General features: G+C 51.9%; 1 protein-coding gene across 26 annotated transcripts in view; it reads left to right on the top strand.

Annotated features, from left to right (window-relative positions):
- NCOR2 (nuclear receptor corepressor 2) overlaps nt 1–16,707 on the top strand; it is a 214,985-nt gene that overhangs the window by 82,335 nt on the left and 115,943 nt on the right. For all 26 annotated transcript variants that reach the window (XM_065033392.1, XM_065033393.1, XM_065033382.1 and 23 more), the window contains one exon: nt 1,512–1,692. In XM_065033392.1, the coding sequence (XP_064889464.1) occupies nt 1,512–1,692 (181 nt within the window). The remainder of the gene's footprint in view (nt 1–1,511; nt 1,693–16,707) is intronic.

Here is a 16,707-nt window from a genome sequence, read left to right on the forward strand (position 1 = left end):
ATCTCCTGTGCTTAATTTAATTTTTATTTCTTTAAGAGACACTTCTGCCTAAAGTGTTAAAAACACACCCTTGGAGTTGCTGCAGCCAAGCTGACCCCTGGGCACAGTAAAACGTTTAATGTGTTGTTGTTAGGATCCCTTTACAATTCCCCCAGGAGAATCCTGCTAGGAAAAACAGAGCTACAAAAAAAGTTTTATATTTGCTTTAAAAAAGCAAACCAAATATCCAGGTATTACCAACTGCATCACATTTAGTAAGTGAAAGATATTTGAGCCCGACGTGGCTTGTCGGTGCAGTTCCTATCACTGGATAACGTGCTTTTATAGTTTGCCAGGTCTCTGTCAGATGTGCAGCTACATGTGGCCAGTTTCTTTCCTCCCCCATCTTGGAAAAATAAATCCCTACTATCTAGCCACGGAGGAGGATGCATTTTTTCCCCAGCATATAATCTTTGGCATTGCTATAGAAGATGCTAACAATAAGCAGTGGTGTGGGTACTTTTGGCTAAGTAAGCCAAATATGGCATAAGGGAGCCCTGCCTGGTCTTAGGGGCCACGGGGCGATTTATGGGCCAGAACTGAGGATTTTCTGAGCTCTGACTTTTTCTGGGCAGCCCAACGCACGTGGCGTGACCGGGAGAACTCAAACCTGCAGCCTCGGTTGCTTTGTCCCGGTGCAGGGACAGCCACCCTCCGCGTGTGGTGGGACAGGAGGTGGTGGTGGGTTTCCAGGTGACACGGTGGCGATGCTGAGGAGGGGGACAGCAGGGCGGCAGTGATGCTGCTCTGCCCATCTTGCTCTCTGATAGATTTCTGGTTCTGCCTGTGCAGATCGAGCACTCCAGGAGACACAGCGACCTGTGGGTCTGTGAAATCCTGAGATGTTTGAGTCCAGGCCCCCCCGGCCTCCCTTAGAATCACAGAATCATTTTGGTTGGAAAAGACCTTTAAGATCATGTTGTCCAACAGTTAACCCAACACCAGCATCCTCCTGGGGAATCCCAGAATGTCAGGGGTTGAAGAGCCCTGGAAAGCTCATGCAGTGCAATCCCCCCATGGAGCAGGAACACCCAGATGAGGTTACACAGGAAGGTGTCCAGGCGGGTTGGAATGTCTGCAGAGAAGGAGACTCCACAACCCCCCTGGGCAGCCTGGGCCAGGCTCTGCCACCCTCACCAGGAAGAAGTTTCTTCTCATATTTAAGCGAAACCTGTTGTATTCCAGTTTGTACCCGTTGCCCCTTGTCCTGTCACTGGTTGTCACCGAGAAGAGCCTGGCTGCATCCTCCTGACACTCACTCTTTACATATTGATCCTCATGAATGAGTCACCCCTCAGTGTCCTCCAAGCTCCAGAGCCCCAGCTCCCTCAGCCTTTGCTCACACGGGAGATGCTCCACTCCCTTAATGGGCAGCAGTTGAGCCCTCGGTCCTCCTCGAGTAGCTTGCAGTCCTAGTGCACGGGAGAGCAGGGTGGTTTGTTTTCTAAGGGCTCCTTTCTCTTTGTCCCCAGATCTCAGGAGCTGCACCTGAGAACGGAGGCGCACCCCTATCTCTCTGACCTGACCAAGCCGTCGGACTTGGAGTTCATTGAAAGCAAGAGACCGCGCCTGGACCTGCTGCAGGACCCCCTGATGCGGCACTCGCCTCTCCTGAACCAGAGCCAGCAGGGAGGGACAGAGGATCTCTCAAAGGTAAGGGGACATTGGCTCGGGATGCCACATGTATGTGGGGTCTGTGTTTTGGGGTCCCCTTGGCTTGTGTAGAGCTGCCCTGGGGGCTCTGGGTCGCTCCTGAAACCAGTGCAGGTGGGGTACCTGCTGTGTCAGACAGCGCTTGGCGGTGTTGGGTGGTGTTCCCTGAGACGCAGTGGCCTCTTCGGAGAAACGGAAGCGTATCCGGCTTTCCCCATAATTATTATAGTCACAGGTTTGTATTTACTGGGCTATTAGATGCATCAGAACAATTTGGAAGCTCCAGTAGGCTGAATTAGGGGTGCTCATGTCTGGCTTTTCTGGATGCTGTGCCCTGATTTGATTTTTTTTGACCTTTCTCATTTATCACCTCTCTTTATTTAATATCAGTGCTTGAAGGGTTTGGATCGGTTGCTGGTGGTTCTTTAATATAATCTTCCCCAGGAAAGCCTGCCTTGTCTTAGTCTCATTTTACAAAGCAAATTGTTTACTTGCACTTGTCCCCTCTGCGCATGTGATAGATGTAGCAGGGAGAAATCCCTAGCTCGCCTGCCTATTTGGATTTACTTTCATGCTACATTGGGGTAAATTGTATTTGATTTTACCTCGAGATTGGGCATATTCCTGGTTGACAGGAACATGTTGCTGGGTGAACAGGCTGGGGACAGGTGGTAACTGAGGGTTAGCGCAGCCACAGGCCGGGTCGGGAGATGTCGGAGCCCGTGAGGAAGGGAAGAGGAAGGGGCTGGTTTTCTGTGGGAGCTGATTGAAATATCACACGGGTGAGAAACCTCTCGCTTGGTTGTGCCGGGATATTCAGACATCCCTTATCCATACAGCCTTACATGAGGTCCCTCTGACCCATGTTAAAAGAGAAGGGTGTTTAAGTTTAGGAGAATTCTGGGTCTCCTGGAGGGGGGGATGTGGGACTGACGATGAGGAATGGCCAGTGCTGGCATGGTGGGTGAGCCCATGCTGGGAAGGGATAGAGCAGCTGGTTTTCATGAGCTGTGTATGAACTTGGAGTCTGTGAGAAAAGCACCAGACGCGTCAGCTTGTTCTCCTTTAGCTCTTGAGAGTGCATTGCCTTCAAAAACCGCCTCCGAGGCGTCGTGGCCCTTCTGTGCCCCCTCTTTGCTGCTCCCTCAGAGATGCATCTTCCCGAGGAGATGCTGTGACAGGCAGGAGGAGCCTGGTCCATGTGCCACTGGGATGTCTTGTGCTGGCTCCGAAGCCATGAGTGTCCTGGGGGATGCTGGGTTGGGTGGCTCTTGGGGAAAATCAGCTGTTGGCCACGAAACAAAAATGATCCACGTTCAAAGATGTGAGGAAACCAGGACAGCTTTTCTGTCTGTGCATTATTTCCATCAGCAGTTCTGTTCTGCCTCTCACTGGAAAACCACGTGTTGTCTCAGCTATTTGTTTCTAGTAGGCAAAGCCACTCCTGAGGCATTAGTTGGGGAGTTCAGGGGCTGCCTTTTCTTCTTGGTCTGTGACCGCTTCCAAAAATTACATGCATTTTGTGGGCCTTAAAACATTTGTTAATGAGCGAGGGAAAGCTGTGAGACAGCATGACAAGACTTTGCTTTTAGTGGAGCCATTTGTAAAAAGCGGTCAGGAGCAGAACGCACGTCTGGGATGTAGGAGCAGCGCTCGGAAGGTACGTCTGCGTTTGCAGCTGATAAAGACCTTCCCGAGGGGCTCTGTGCCGAGCTCCACGGCTGCGGTCTGCTCCTCTCTCTGGCTGCTGGGACTTGCTAAACCACACGCTGGGACGACGCCTGCCCTGCCAGCTCAGCCCTGCGGACGCTGGCCTGCGCTTTGCTATGAGCAGCACCGTGTTTTCCCTTCTTGCTCAGCATGTCTTCCCTTCTCGGGGGTTATTCTGCAAGATTCCTCCTTTCCTGCAAGGTGGGTGTAGAGCCAGAGGTCTCTGTGCATCTCCGAGCTGCACGTGTCCCGGGGCGGTGTCACAAACGTGGCAGCGAGACGTGTGTCCCAGTGACCGGAGCCGGAAAGAGGAATTGACTGTTCCATCTGTGCTGCTGACTCAGTGCCGATGAAGTTGTTCGATATCGTATCTAGGGCAGCTTTGCGAGCCGGGCGAGATGCACCACGTGAGCCCCGTATTGCTAAACGCACCGGTCGTTGTTTAGACAGAGCATCCCAGGAGTTGTTCACTTACCCCTCACCCCATTCCATGTTGTTGCAGTCACTGTGCAGGGAGGAGCTCAGAGTAACAGCACTATGGCTGCTTTTCATGGTGATTATGCTGATCGAGCTATTTTTTGCACAGTAAAGAACTTCACAAAACCCTCAATAAAAAGGGCGGGGGTTGGTTGTGCGCTCTGGGTGCCAGCCTGACGGTCCCCAGGGATGTCGCTGTAACGCAGCAGCGATGGATGTTGCTTTCAGGCAGCGGATATCTGCTGGTCTCTGGTTTCAGAGCAGTGGTGGAGCTGAAATGCAGAGTCAGGTCTGTGGTGGAGTGAGTTTAGCACGTCCCTGATGACTACTGGTTACATCGGGTTTACCAACCCTCAGCCCAGGGAGAGAACACCTTTCCAAGGCCTTTGCTTTGGGCCATAATCCATGCTCTGAACACAGAGTAATTCATGTGGCAAATGCTGGTAACAAGTTCCGGAGTTTTTTCCTGAAGAGAAGTGGATCTCGGGACTTCTGTCCCTCATCTGCCTTTCCCAAATGTGGGGAGAGCTGGGCCCCTTTACCCGGTTTGGGATTCCTGCAGCCTCTCTCCAAGCAAGGCTTGGTTTGCAAGGAGGAGGTGATGCCTTCTGTTAGATCAGCATGTTGGAGCTGGAGAAAACAGATGCGCTTTTGGGCAGTGTGCCTTTCAAAAGCAGCAGCTTTACGGCTAAATCTCAGTTGGTCTAATAAAAGATATTACCTTTCCTTAACAACCTCACATAGCTCATATCCTCAAATATTAGTGTTTCTTTTCAAGATGGAGCAGGAGGTTGTTTTCTTGCCTGCTGTCCCCCACTTCAGCATCTTTTTCCCTGCCAGAGGGGTTGCTGTCACTTTGCTGCGGTGCCGTGGTCCTGGGCTCCTGCTGCTGGATGTGACCAGGAGGGCTCTGGTGAGCTCAGTCTGCTGGGAAATACGAATCTCCCCGTGCCCTCTGTGCCAGCGTGGACTGGTGCTGCCTCGGAGAAGGTGCTCCCTTGAGCTGGCCAAGAATAACCAGGCAAAACTAAAGCAGGAATGTTTTTTCCACCGCTGCAGACCTGGATGTGAGATTCACTGGAAGAGCTGCCGTGATGCAGATTTGCCGGGTGTGCTCTTGGCAGAGATGCAGGAGCTGGTTCCCAGGACCCTCGATGGCTTCTGCTTTCTTTCCAATAGAGAAACTCACAGACCTTCATCACATAACAACAGATAGGAGTAAAACAAATGGCTCCGGAGCAGACCAGTAATGCATCTGCACGATCCCCGTCCCTGCACGTACGTGCACAGCTGGTGCGGCGTGTGATCCCGCTCCGCGGGGACGTGCCGTGTCTGCTCGCCCCTCTCCAGAGCCAGAGGTTACTCCTGCCTCTCCCCTTCCATCTCTCCTTATTCCCACTTGTTCTTCTTCCCAATCCTGAGACTGCTTTTCCACCACGTACGTGGTTTGCTGCTCTTTCCTATAGGATGTGAGTCAGTCGTGATCTGCATTTCGTCCCTGTGCAAGGGCTGTCTGGCTGCACTTATACGTAGCTTATTGCTCCAGCAGGAATATGCTTACGGGGAGCCCGTAGTCCCATGGGTGTGGGGCTGGGTGGAGGCTTAGGAAACCTGAACCTTGCTGCCATCTGCCCTGGCAGGTCACTGGGTAAGTCTCTTCCCTTTCCATATCTCAGATTTTCCCCGTCTGTACAAGGGACAATGCCACTTCCCTCTTTTGTCAAATAATTAACAACTATGGATGGAAAAAGGCTATTAAGAAGCTGTGTGTTGTTAGGACTTGGACTCTGCTTTACATTGTTGAAGGGTTTTAATTTCTTCCCTTTCTGTGTGTTTTTGTTGTCCTGCAGACTAAAACCTGGAATAAGAAAAGGGGGGGGGTCTCTTGGAAAAGACTAGGAAATACGTACAGCAAAGCAGAAATTAGGGCAAAGGGTATTTTGCTTTGATGCACGTTAATGTAGCTTTAAAAGGAATTAATTGAAAAAGGAGGAATTAACACATTTCAAATGCCTTTTTAATGATGCATTGAAGCCAGCAGCATACATGCCAAATTTCACACTGGCTGCCCGTTCCAGAGCCTGATTTACAATGAACTCCTGGAAGCCAGGCTGTGGGATGGAAGGGCTCTTGGCGAGCCGCTAACGCCAGCCCCGGCACAGGCTGGCAGAGCACCCAGGACAACCCAAAGGCATTTTGGGAGCCCCATGTCCCCCTCGCTGGAGCTTTGGGAGCGCTGGGAGCTGTTCCATCCCTTGTTGAATGTGCAGAGGAGTGGGAGGTTGGAGTCTCCTGCCATGGGGTTTGCCCTAGCATGGGGAGGGATGCTTGGAGGGACAGACCCGCAGCTCCCAGCACGGATAACTGGGCTGGTAATTCACCAGTTGCGTTTCTGCTCCGTGGCTTTGTTATGGGAACATTGATCTGTTGCTGGGATTAACCTCTCAGAGTTTCCAGTGGGTTGGTCTTGCAGTTATTAATGAAACTGGCTGGAACTTGTGTTGACCTTGGCAGAGGCCCCAGTTGGCTTGGAGGGAACTGGCAAAAGCATAATCTCTAATTGAGTAATCCAGTGCTGGGGGAAGGGAGCGGGGGGGGTGGAGAAGCAGCCATGCTTTGGGCTGGGAGAGCCGCGGCGCTCCGAGCGCGGCAGCCGAGGGCATCAGCGAACAACAAAAGTGAGGCGGCATCTGGGTTCCTGCACCCTGGGCTTCCTTCTGCAGAAACCAGCCCTGAATTCCAGCGCCTCCCCGTGATTTATTGCCGCGGAACAATAGCGTGGAGGGGCTGGAGAAGGAAACGAAGCTGCGAGCGTTGGCCGTCCCAGGCACGTGCCCTCACGTAGCCTCCGAGTCTTTGGTGTGGGTCACGCTGGGCTGTCCCTTCCCTGCCAGAAGTGGTTGTTCACTTGGGAAAAGGAGCTCTGGGCTCGTTACTGGGGCTGTTGATGAACGTCTGCAAGCGGGGACCCAGTGACAGGGGTGCCCTCCTTGGCCGTGCGCCTCTGCTGCAGGAGAGGGAGCTATTTCCTTGGCCAGATGTGGTTGTGCCCACATCTGGTGAGGCGGGGAGGCTGGTGGATGGCTGCTGGCGAGCCCCGTGGGACATGGTGGTAGCACCAATGGATTGGGGACACGCCAAGTCTGTATGTTTGCTCTGGGTTATCCGAAACCCAGGTGAGGCACAGAGCTCATTGCCGTGTGCGGCTTCATCAGCCCTGTGAAAGCTGAAACGCCTCAAACAACTTGCCATGAGAAGAAAAATAATTCTCACCCTGTGAAGGGTGAAATGCCTCAAACATCTCACCACAAGAAGAAAAATTGTCACCCTAAGGACTGCAGGGTGCTCACTGCAAAGCCCAAACGTGGCCTGTGGCCTCCCAACTGCTTATTGGAGGAACAGACTCCTATTGAAGTGCCTCTATCCTCAGGTCTGAGCCATGAAATGCAGCAGTTTTAGCGGGTGCAAATGTACCTGTGTCTTTCCTGCCTTTGTCCTCCTTTCTGTGCAGAGCAGCATTTCTTCTGAACTGCCTGTGCTTTCCCCGTGGTCCCGGGGCCGGTGCTGCGGTTGGGTGCCCATCAGCAGCGAGCGGTGTGGGGTTGTCGAGTTCAGCAGCTGTAGGAGGATCCTCGTGCTACATGTTCGACATCCACCCATCTGCCGTGTGGTTGTTCACGCTGTCGACTTGTGCCTGATAAAAATCTGATTGCAAAAACCATTCGGTGGGGCGGGGGTGGGGGAGGGAGGACTTTGAGTTAGGGCAGCAATGATTCAAAAGCTATTTCTGGGAAGATGAGGGAGATGTTGGCATTCTCTGCCATTCCAAACATATTTAAAAGCTGAAATATTTGCATTTTTTGCCTTGTCACAGCACAAACACTTTTGGCTGGATTTCTCCCTTCCCCTGCTTTCCGGTCTGCTCCAAAGATCGTTTCCGAATGGCAGGAGGATGCGTGTGGATGTGTGGACTCCTGCTCACCTGCCTGTGATCTCACACACCTGCAGAGCTCACCTCTGCCGGGTACCCTTGTCCGGCTGCCGCGGCGTTGCCGGGAGCTCATCGCGTCACCCGTTGTGCCGCAGCCGTGCCGGGAGGGGGCTCGTCAGCACCGTGCACCGGCTCGGGGTGGGAAACCAGGGGAGCAAACAGCCGGAGGGGTGTTGTACCTGGAACGGGATGCTCCGTCTGTGCATGGACTCAAGCGGGTTTCATGTGAAAAGCCGATGTTACCAGGCACTGCATAGATGTTTGGCTCCTCCAGCCGTCCCTGGGGCGGGGGGTTAAAGGGCAGGAGCACTGAGATTGACAAAACAGCTGATTTTATTCCATTTTTCAGCTGAATTTCCCATGGCTGGAGAGCTGAGCTATAGCCTGAGAGGCTCAGGCACAGCAGGTAAAGCCCTTGTGGGCTGTGGAAATGATCCGGCGGCAGGATGTAAAACTGAACTTGACCTTCCCCGAGCTGCCCACAGCCCGGCTGTGTCCTGCGCTGCCCCCCAGCTGTCCCTGAGCCACCGGGAGCAGGGCCGAGGCTCAAGACGGCTGGAAAACCCACTGGCAAACTGATGGTGCCTCAAGCGCAGGTGGTTGTTTTGCACTTCTTCGGCTCATTTGCGGTGATCGACATCCAAAACAACCTTTTAAATTGCCTTTCAAGCCGTAGCGGTGGAGAAGGCGGCGTGATAAGGCTGGCTGCTTCTCGGGAGCCTGCTTCATCATTTACATAATTGGACTTTTCTGTTCTGTTCAGTCAATATCGCAAGGCTCGCGCAGTGCAACATCTCACCTGATCTGCTTGAGGGAAAGTCAGTCCCTTCACTGTGTGTCTCACCCCTGTAATTGGAAGAAATATTGCCGGCTCTTTCTGCTTGCAGCAGGGCAGCGTTGGGAGCTGCGTGTGCCGTGTGGATTCATGGAGATTTTTCTTCTCCATCTTTGAAGTGTTCGTACATCTGTTACGTGTGCCTATTTTTTCTTTAACAGCAAGGATTCTCACATGCCCTGTTATGTCCTGGAAATGCAGGACAGCAAAGCTATTATAATTTGCTACTTAGCTTGGTCAGTCCTCAGTTGGGACTTAGGACACGGGTTGCTGTGGCAGGACCTGGCACGGGGCTCCTGTGGTTGCTCCAAAGCTCGGGAATGGTGCAGGTGAGGACGGCTGTGCCGCCTCTCAATCCATTTTTGCACATTTGTGGTAAAAAAGAAACTCCCACCTGGAATAAATTTCCAGTGAAGAATTCAGTCCAGGTACCAGGAGTGATGTCCTGGGTGTTTTCTTCCTCCCCTGCAGTCTCAGCCTGATCTGGGTTTCTTCTCTTACCCACGTCTCTGGGATCCCCGTGTGCTCCAGGATGGGGTACGTGATTCTTCCAGCTTCCCTGTGATCTGGCTGGTTAGTGGAGGTGACAAAGCAGCAGGAGGTTGTCACCGATGGCAGATGAACGTGGAGCCTCCTCATTCAGCACCCTGCGCACATCTCCTCTTCCATGGAGGTTTGGTGGGAGCAGCTCAGGTGTCTTCTCAGCGAACATGCAGCCCCGAGCACACTTTTGGGGCTGTACTTTTCCACTGTTATAAAATGCAGCCCATCCACGGTTCTGACTCACGCAACGAAAGCCAGCGAGTTGTGACACCGATCAGATTAATTTTACGTGCTATGTTTGGAGGAGGAGGGTATTTTGTGCTAAATCCTTCCTTCCCGACGCTGGCTGGAAAGCCGTGGAGATGCAGCACCAATCGATGGTGTTTTTCTGCTGCTGCTGGAGGGGACGGGGTGGGGAAGCGATTTCAGAGATGGATTTGGCAGAGAGGAGTTGCTGCTCTTTGTGCCTGTGGTGATGGAGCTGTAATAACGTACTGAACATGGCAACAGCTCTTGCTAAAGCTCCGTGATTTCACGTCCGTGCTTCGCGGAGCCTCATCTCTTAACAACACCCTCAGCATCGATAACAAGAGAGGAGCTGTTGAGTGCCAAAGGGCCTAGTTACAGTCACTCGCTGAAAACCTCCTTTCTTTCTGGACGCAAATCTGCTTTTTAAACAAAAACTCTTTGGCTGTGTTTTAGCCGGAGAACGTTCAGAGGGTTTTCTGGCTTGCTCCACCACAAGATGCTCCGCATGGGGGGGCCGAGGGGCGATGGACACTGGTGTGCGTCAGGAATGCTGGCTGCGCGCTCGGCGAGCGGAGAGGGGTTGTTTTAGGACAAGCTGACAGGCCCTTGGCTTGTTCTGCTGCTCGTGAAAAATGTAATTCTAATTCTTGGCACCTTTCTTGCAGGCGGGCGAGGAGCGGGAGCGCGGCGGAGCTGCTCCCTCTGCCCTTGGAAACACGCTTTTGCCCAGCAGGAGCGAGGTGTCCTACCCCTGCTTTGGTGAATTGAAAGCAGAGATTAGTGGCGGGGAGGCAGCAAGGGATGAAATGACCTGAACCACCTCCTCAAGGTCCTGACCTAGATGTTGTTATGCTTTGGTCATCTTAGGGCTTCGTCCAAGCACCTTCTGAACGCGGCCACATTCATCCCAGCTCCTGCTCGCTGTCCTCCCGCCCAGGGCTGGCAGCCCCTTTAATCGCGAGTGCAGTATGTGTTCCTGCGGGATGCAGGGGACACGGGGAACGCTGTCCCTTGGCAGTGCCTTGTGGCAGAGGATGGGGGTGCCTGGTGCCTCCACCACATCCCGAGGGGACCCCCTGGGGCTGCAGAGTCCCCAGCACCCCCGCCAGGGCCACACCGGCCACTTTGTCACCTGCTCTGCGTGCACGGTGATGTGTCCTAGACTTGCCTTTGAGCAGCCTGCTCTGATCGCTGCCCTGCCAAGGGATTTCTCTCCTCCCTGCGCTGTTCCCCGAGGAGCAGCAGCGGTTGTTTCTGCCTTCTGATCTCGCCTTGGATGCCGTCGTTCCCATGGCTGCTTGAGAAAGAGCCATTGCCGAGCGCAAATCAAGCCATCCCGCGTGGTTACGCAACCAAACCAAGCGCAGACCTTTATTTGAGGCTGTTTTTCAGGTCTGTGTTACTTTATCTCGCACCAACCGTTGCAGGGGAGACACGGAGCAGATTGCCCCCAGCAGCTCTGTGTTTCTGCCTTGACAGAGTGGCAGATGTAGACACAGGAACATTGCAGTATTTCAGACACTAAAAGCTACTGAAGAATAGTCAGGTATGTGTATATGGATATATAGTGTACATTATACTAATACCTTTCGATATACTTGGAGAGGGATATGTAAATTCACGCATCCATGCGTGTTTTGTGTGCGTATACTTTTTCATTGTTTTTTAAGTAATTGAAAAGCCTACATTTTTTACACGTACACACACACGTATATGCTGCCCTATCTACTTGTAAGCTGTTCTTTCAAAGGCTTCTCCTAGCTGTGCAGCTCAGCGATCCTGCCTTCAGCAGCCACACGGAGAAAGACTTACAGTCTCGAGCAAAGCTAAATATTGATTTGAGTCAATCTGGGTGCACTTGGAGACATCACTAGTGTTCATGAATACAGCATAATCGCTGATCAGAGCGGGGAAATTTCATCATAAAGGCCCCAAAAGGGAGGTTTATTATTGCTTTCTTCCAAATGCCTGAATTTTATTAGCTTCAGTCATTCTTGGCAGGGCGGTGGAATGGGATTTTATAGTTAGCAAAGGAAAAGTAAACACAGTAATCATTTCACAGCCCTGTGCCTGCCAAACCAAGATGGAAATTCCAGCCTTGGTGGGAAGCTGCTGCTTTGCTAACAGATAATAACAAATTCACTGTGAGCTTTTTCTTGCTCTGGGAGCCGAGATGCTCGGGGGTTTTTTACTGTAACACCCTGGCCCGCAGAGACGGGTGCTTCATGCGTTTCCGCAGGACCAGCCTGGGCAGAGGTTTGCGGTTCGGGTGACTCCCACAGCCATTTGCAATTAGAAATGGTGCTTCTGCCCTGAGCCTTCGGAAGCTGCTTTGCCTGGCGCTGTTGTTGGTATTTGGTGCTTCCTTGGTCAGTCTTGCTCTAATCACGAAGCTGAGTGATGGTTGAGGAGACACCGTGATGGTTCCTGCACGCTGAGACTGCCTCTACCCACTGAATGAAGCGGGGGCAATATATTATGGCAGAAAAAAATCTCCAAATATATTCAAAACGCTCCTGAAAGATTTGTTTTGCACGCTTTTCTGGGCTTGTCGAGGTGGAGGGCTGGGCTGCTGGCCCGTGTCTGGACCTGCACCCGCCTGCATTTCCTGCTCCTGGGGGTGTTCTTTCCTCCCGCCTTCCTGCCCCGCTGGCCGTGGGGACAGCACTGGGGACAGCCAGCACTGCCACCCCCGTCTGCTGCCATCAGGGCTCAGGGTCCAGCCTCTGGGTGGAAAAGAGAAGGAAACGGCTACTCAGCGAATGTTGGGGCGCCCCCTTCCACGTGTCCACACAGTTATTAGCACAACAAACCACTGAGCGCAGCCGGCGCTGGCTCTCGTGGACGGTGCAGCCCGCGTTGGTGTGTCAGGGGACGTGCTGGGGGCTGCAGCCACCTCTCGCCATGCACAGCAGTGTCTGCAAGGGGCCCTGTCCATCCCCTGTGCATCCTGGGTGCAGTTTAGCAGGAGCTGTTGTGATAGGTCAAGGGGTGATGGTTGTAAAATAAGGAGGGGGAATTCAGGCTGGACACAAGGAAGAAATTGTTGTCCCTGAGGGTGGTGAGAGCCTGGCCCAGGTTGGCCAGAGAGGTGGTGGATGAACCATCCCTGGAGACATCCCAGGCCAGGCTGGACGGGGCTCTGAGCAACCTGAGCTGGTGAAGATGTCCCTGCTCATGGCAGGGGGGGCACTGGGGGGGCTGGGATGGTCCCTTCAACCCAAACTATTCTGTGATGTGTTTGTATGGGCTGGTGGTTGGGTCAGGCAGAGATGATATCCCCGCCGTGTCCAGTGAACATGTTGGGGACCATGGGCCAGCACCCACTTAAAGATGCCGAAGCAAATGGCGAGTTCAACAGGCTTCAACAGGTTGGCTGCACAACAGGTCTCAGTCACCCCTAAAATAGTCTTACATCTTGCTTGAGTTTCCTTTCTCATTCAAGCCCTTTCTCAGCAGCCAGCTCAGCATCCAGGATTCAGGGCAAAAATAATTTGGTTGATGGTTGTGCAGGGAGGATGGAGGGAGGGAGCACGAGCAGCTTTTAGGTCTGTCTTGCTTGCAGCAGTACTTAGAGCTGTCTTCATTCGTTCCGTTGCCTCCCCTCTAAATCCACTGTCCTGTCAAGGTGACTTAATACCGTGTGCTGGTCCAGATTAACTCCTTTGACACATCCCCCCAGACTGGGCTGCCCCGGTGTCCCCCGTTTGGATTTGCAGGGCTGGGGAGCCCCTGGTCCCTCCTCTGCCTCCTTCCTCCTCCTGGCAATAGCAGGAAATTCAAATGTTTCTGAAGAGCAACATTTCCATTTCAAAAGCTGTTCCCTCAAGTGCGTCTGGAGTGGGATTTCTCTCCCCCACGCTCCTCTCCGAATGGGAGCTTTAGAAGTCTCATTTCCTCTGCTTGATAACACCAGGCTGAGAAGGGCTTTTGTCTTTTCATTTCCCCTCGATTTTTTATTTTTAAATAACTGAGGTTTTTCAGTGGTGGATTTTCCCTCCTGTGTGTTTGCCCACGTGCTGGAGGATGCACCTGGTGTCACCCCGTGAATGAGCCAGAGCTTCCTGGGGTGCAGGGTGGGAATTTGGGGATTCGGGGGGCTCGGCCGGGCTGGGGTCCTGCTGCCCTCCCCGCTTCTGCGGGCCTAACGCGTGCTGGTGCATTGTCACACCGCGGTGGCTTTTGTGCTGGCCACTGGAGTATTGTACTACTATAAATTAGGGATTTTTTTCTGCAAAAGCTTTTTGTACAAAAGGTGAACTCCATTGTACTTTTAGCCTGGCACCTGGGGCTTGAGGGCTCTCTGCTTTCTTGAGGAGCAGCTGGGATTTGGGGAGGGACTCTTCCAGCATCCTCAGATCAGAGGGAATGGGTCCGCTGGTGTTCACGTGGACCTTAATGCTACATCCCTGTGCGGTTGGTGTCCTGGAAAGGCTCGGACCTTGCTTTAGTGCGTGTGGCAGCTGAAAGAGGATGGTTGTGTTGCAAAGAAAATAATAATAATAAATAAAATTAAAGTAGGAGTCTAAAACTTTGAAAAGCACAGAATAAGCGTTACGTTCCTCTGGGGTTTGTTGGGTTTGGTGAGGAGGTGCTTCCTGGGATGCTGGGGGAGGTTTTGGGGTGTTTTGGGGAACCCTCCTGCCAGCATGGGGAGAAATGCAACAACAGGAGAGGGCGATGGGCACATGAGGCCGCGTTACCACGTCCTGCGTTTCCGTGAAAGTCGTGGCAATGACTCAGAGGCTCCTGTGAAACCTGCAGGCGGTTCCAGGGAAGCCGAGGGAGGCTGGAGCCCCAGGGACCGGCTGCTTTGCCGGCAGGAGCCGAGAGCTGCCCCGCGACCTTTGCAGTCTGGTTCTGCCAAGCCGGGAGGTGTTAACCCCACTGCCCTGGCCGAGCTTCAAACTGGGCCATTAAAAATTTGCCTCCCTACCTTTGTGTTTAGTGTAATAGGAGGTGTTTTTCACAGCTCGCTCCTTTTTAAGAGAGGTTTTTTGTGCCTCCCAAGTGTTTTGGTGAGCTCGGGACAGCCTCATCCTTTTGGCCTCCATAAACCGCTGGGATGTTAGTCACTGAAGTTTTGAATATCCTGGTGTAGGATTTTGACACGTGCTTAAGCAGGTGGCTGATGTACCTGGTGCCTTTCTCATGCAAACCTTTGGTGGGTGGTCTCGGGCTTTACCTGCTGGCCAGACCACGGACTCCTGTACTTCTTCACTTGTTGCTGTTGGCCCGGAGCACAACACGTGTGCCAGGAAGGTCCTTCCAGCTCAGCCTTTTTCCTCCTCCTTTTTCCTCCTCCTTTTTCCTCCTCCTTTTTCCTCCTCCTTTTTCCTCCTCCTTTTTCCTCCTCCTTTTTCCTCCTCCTTTTTCCTCCTCCTTTTTCCTCCTCCTTTTTCCTCCTCCTTTTTCCTCCTCCTTTTTCCTCCTCCTTTTTCCTCCTCCTTTTTCCTCCTCCTTTTTCCTCCTCCTTTTTCCTCCTCCTTTTTCCTCCTCCTTTTTCCTCCTCCTTTTTCCTCCTCCTTTTTCCTCCTCCTTTTTCCTCCTCCTTTTTCCTCCTCCTTTTTCCTCCTCCTTTTTCCTCCTCCTTTTTCCTCCTCCTTTTTCCTCCTCCTTTTTCCTCCTCCTTTTTCCTCCTCCTTTTTCCTCCTCCTTTTTCCTCCTCCTTTTTCCTCCTCCTTTTTCCTCCTCCTTTTTCCTCCTCATGACCTGGAGCTCCCCAGAACCCCACTACGCTTGCTCGATCAGTTCGATGTTCCCCTACACAAGCACCAAAATGAGATATTTTTTAGTGTATTTATTTGGACACCCTTTCAGAGTTAACAAAAGGCCAATCACTGGCACAGAGCAGTCTCGCCAGATGTATCAACTGCGGCAAAGATGCTCAAATAAAAGGTTCCCAGAATCTTTCTGAACGTTGCAGAAAAGCATGTTTTCCTGTAAACTTGTTCTTGGAAGCGGCAGAGTTGTTTTGGCTGAAATTTAGTATTTAGAACAACAACAACAAAAAAGGCTAAAAATGCCTGAAGCGAATATTCAACATGGAAAATTTTAGACCAGAAAGTTAATGTTGTAGCAAACTCAGGTTCAACTGGAAATCCAGTGATGCAGAAGTTGGGCAGCTCTTAATGAGAGGTGGAGTGATTAGCTCCTCTTTGTAATGAGTATGTGAGAATTCATCACTCCTGCAAAGTCAGTGGGGAACGTACGCATTCAATGCAATTATCATCCACTAATGGGGAAATGCAAGAAGCTAATGAGAGGCACAACATCCATTTGTCGGTGTAGCGCCGATGGCTTCGGTGGGAGTTTGCTTGCGTGAGGTTTGCTGGATTCGATGCATTATTCTTGTCCATGAGCCGCGTTTGCTGGAGCTTCTGTCAGACCCTGCGATTCTGCGATCCTGAGCAGCATCTGTTCACTATAACACTGTGGAACGGCGCTTTTGTTGTTGTTTTTGTTGGGTTTTTTTAGCACAAGCAAGTTTTGCAAGACCAGATACTAGGCTTTGCTTAGTGCATTTAACTGTAGCACTCGCTGGTGAGGTTTTACCACCCTCGTAAATCTGCTGCTGGGGGTGGGGAGGGAGGGTCAGCATTTGGTACTGGTTTTGCAATTAAATTGCTTCAAGCTGTTGAAACATCGGGGAAGTTTTTTGACCTACTTTTCGTGCAAGCTTAGAAATTGTTGGGATGTTTTCTGCCCTGGCTGCGTGGAATTCAGCTGGATTACAGGGGAAAGGAATTTCATCGGCCTTCTCATAAAGTCACAGATTTAAGAAAAAAAAAAAGGAAATAAACTCAGCTTTGTCTTTAGACGGCTCGTTAGTCTTGAGTTTGAAGGGTTGGGAGGCTGAAAGAGCCATTAGCGCAGCAGATGGTCACGAACAAAACAATTGCAATAACTCGATGTACTTTTGACTGCTCAGGCTCTCTGACTCCGTACTCACGCGTCTCCCTGGGGAAATGAGACATTGGTTTTCAGCCCCGTTGACTTTTCTGCCCATGAGTGGTGTAATCTTGAGACTGCTGATACACTAGAATGATTTGGACGCTTTTCCCATTTAACAAAAAAAAGTCCTTTAGTCTGTGTTTGGCCTATTTAAAAGTTTTATATGTATAGCTTTGCCCTAAAACCTGATGGATGGAGGCGCGGGGTGTTGGCTCTCCTGCTCCCTTCTCATCGCAGGGTGCGCAATGCTGCTGTG

The sequence above is a fragment of the Columba livia genome, chromosome 17 (genome assembly GCF_036013475.1).
Source record: "Columba livia isolate bColLiv1 breed racing homer chromosome 17, bColLiv1.pat.W.v2, whole genome shotgun sequence".
NCBI classification, from domain to species: domain Eukaryota; kingdom Metazoa; phylum Chordata; class Aves; order Columbiformes; family Columbidae; genus Columba; species Columba livia.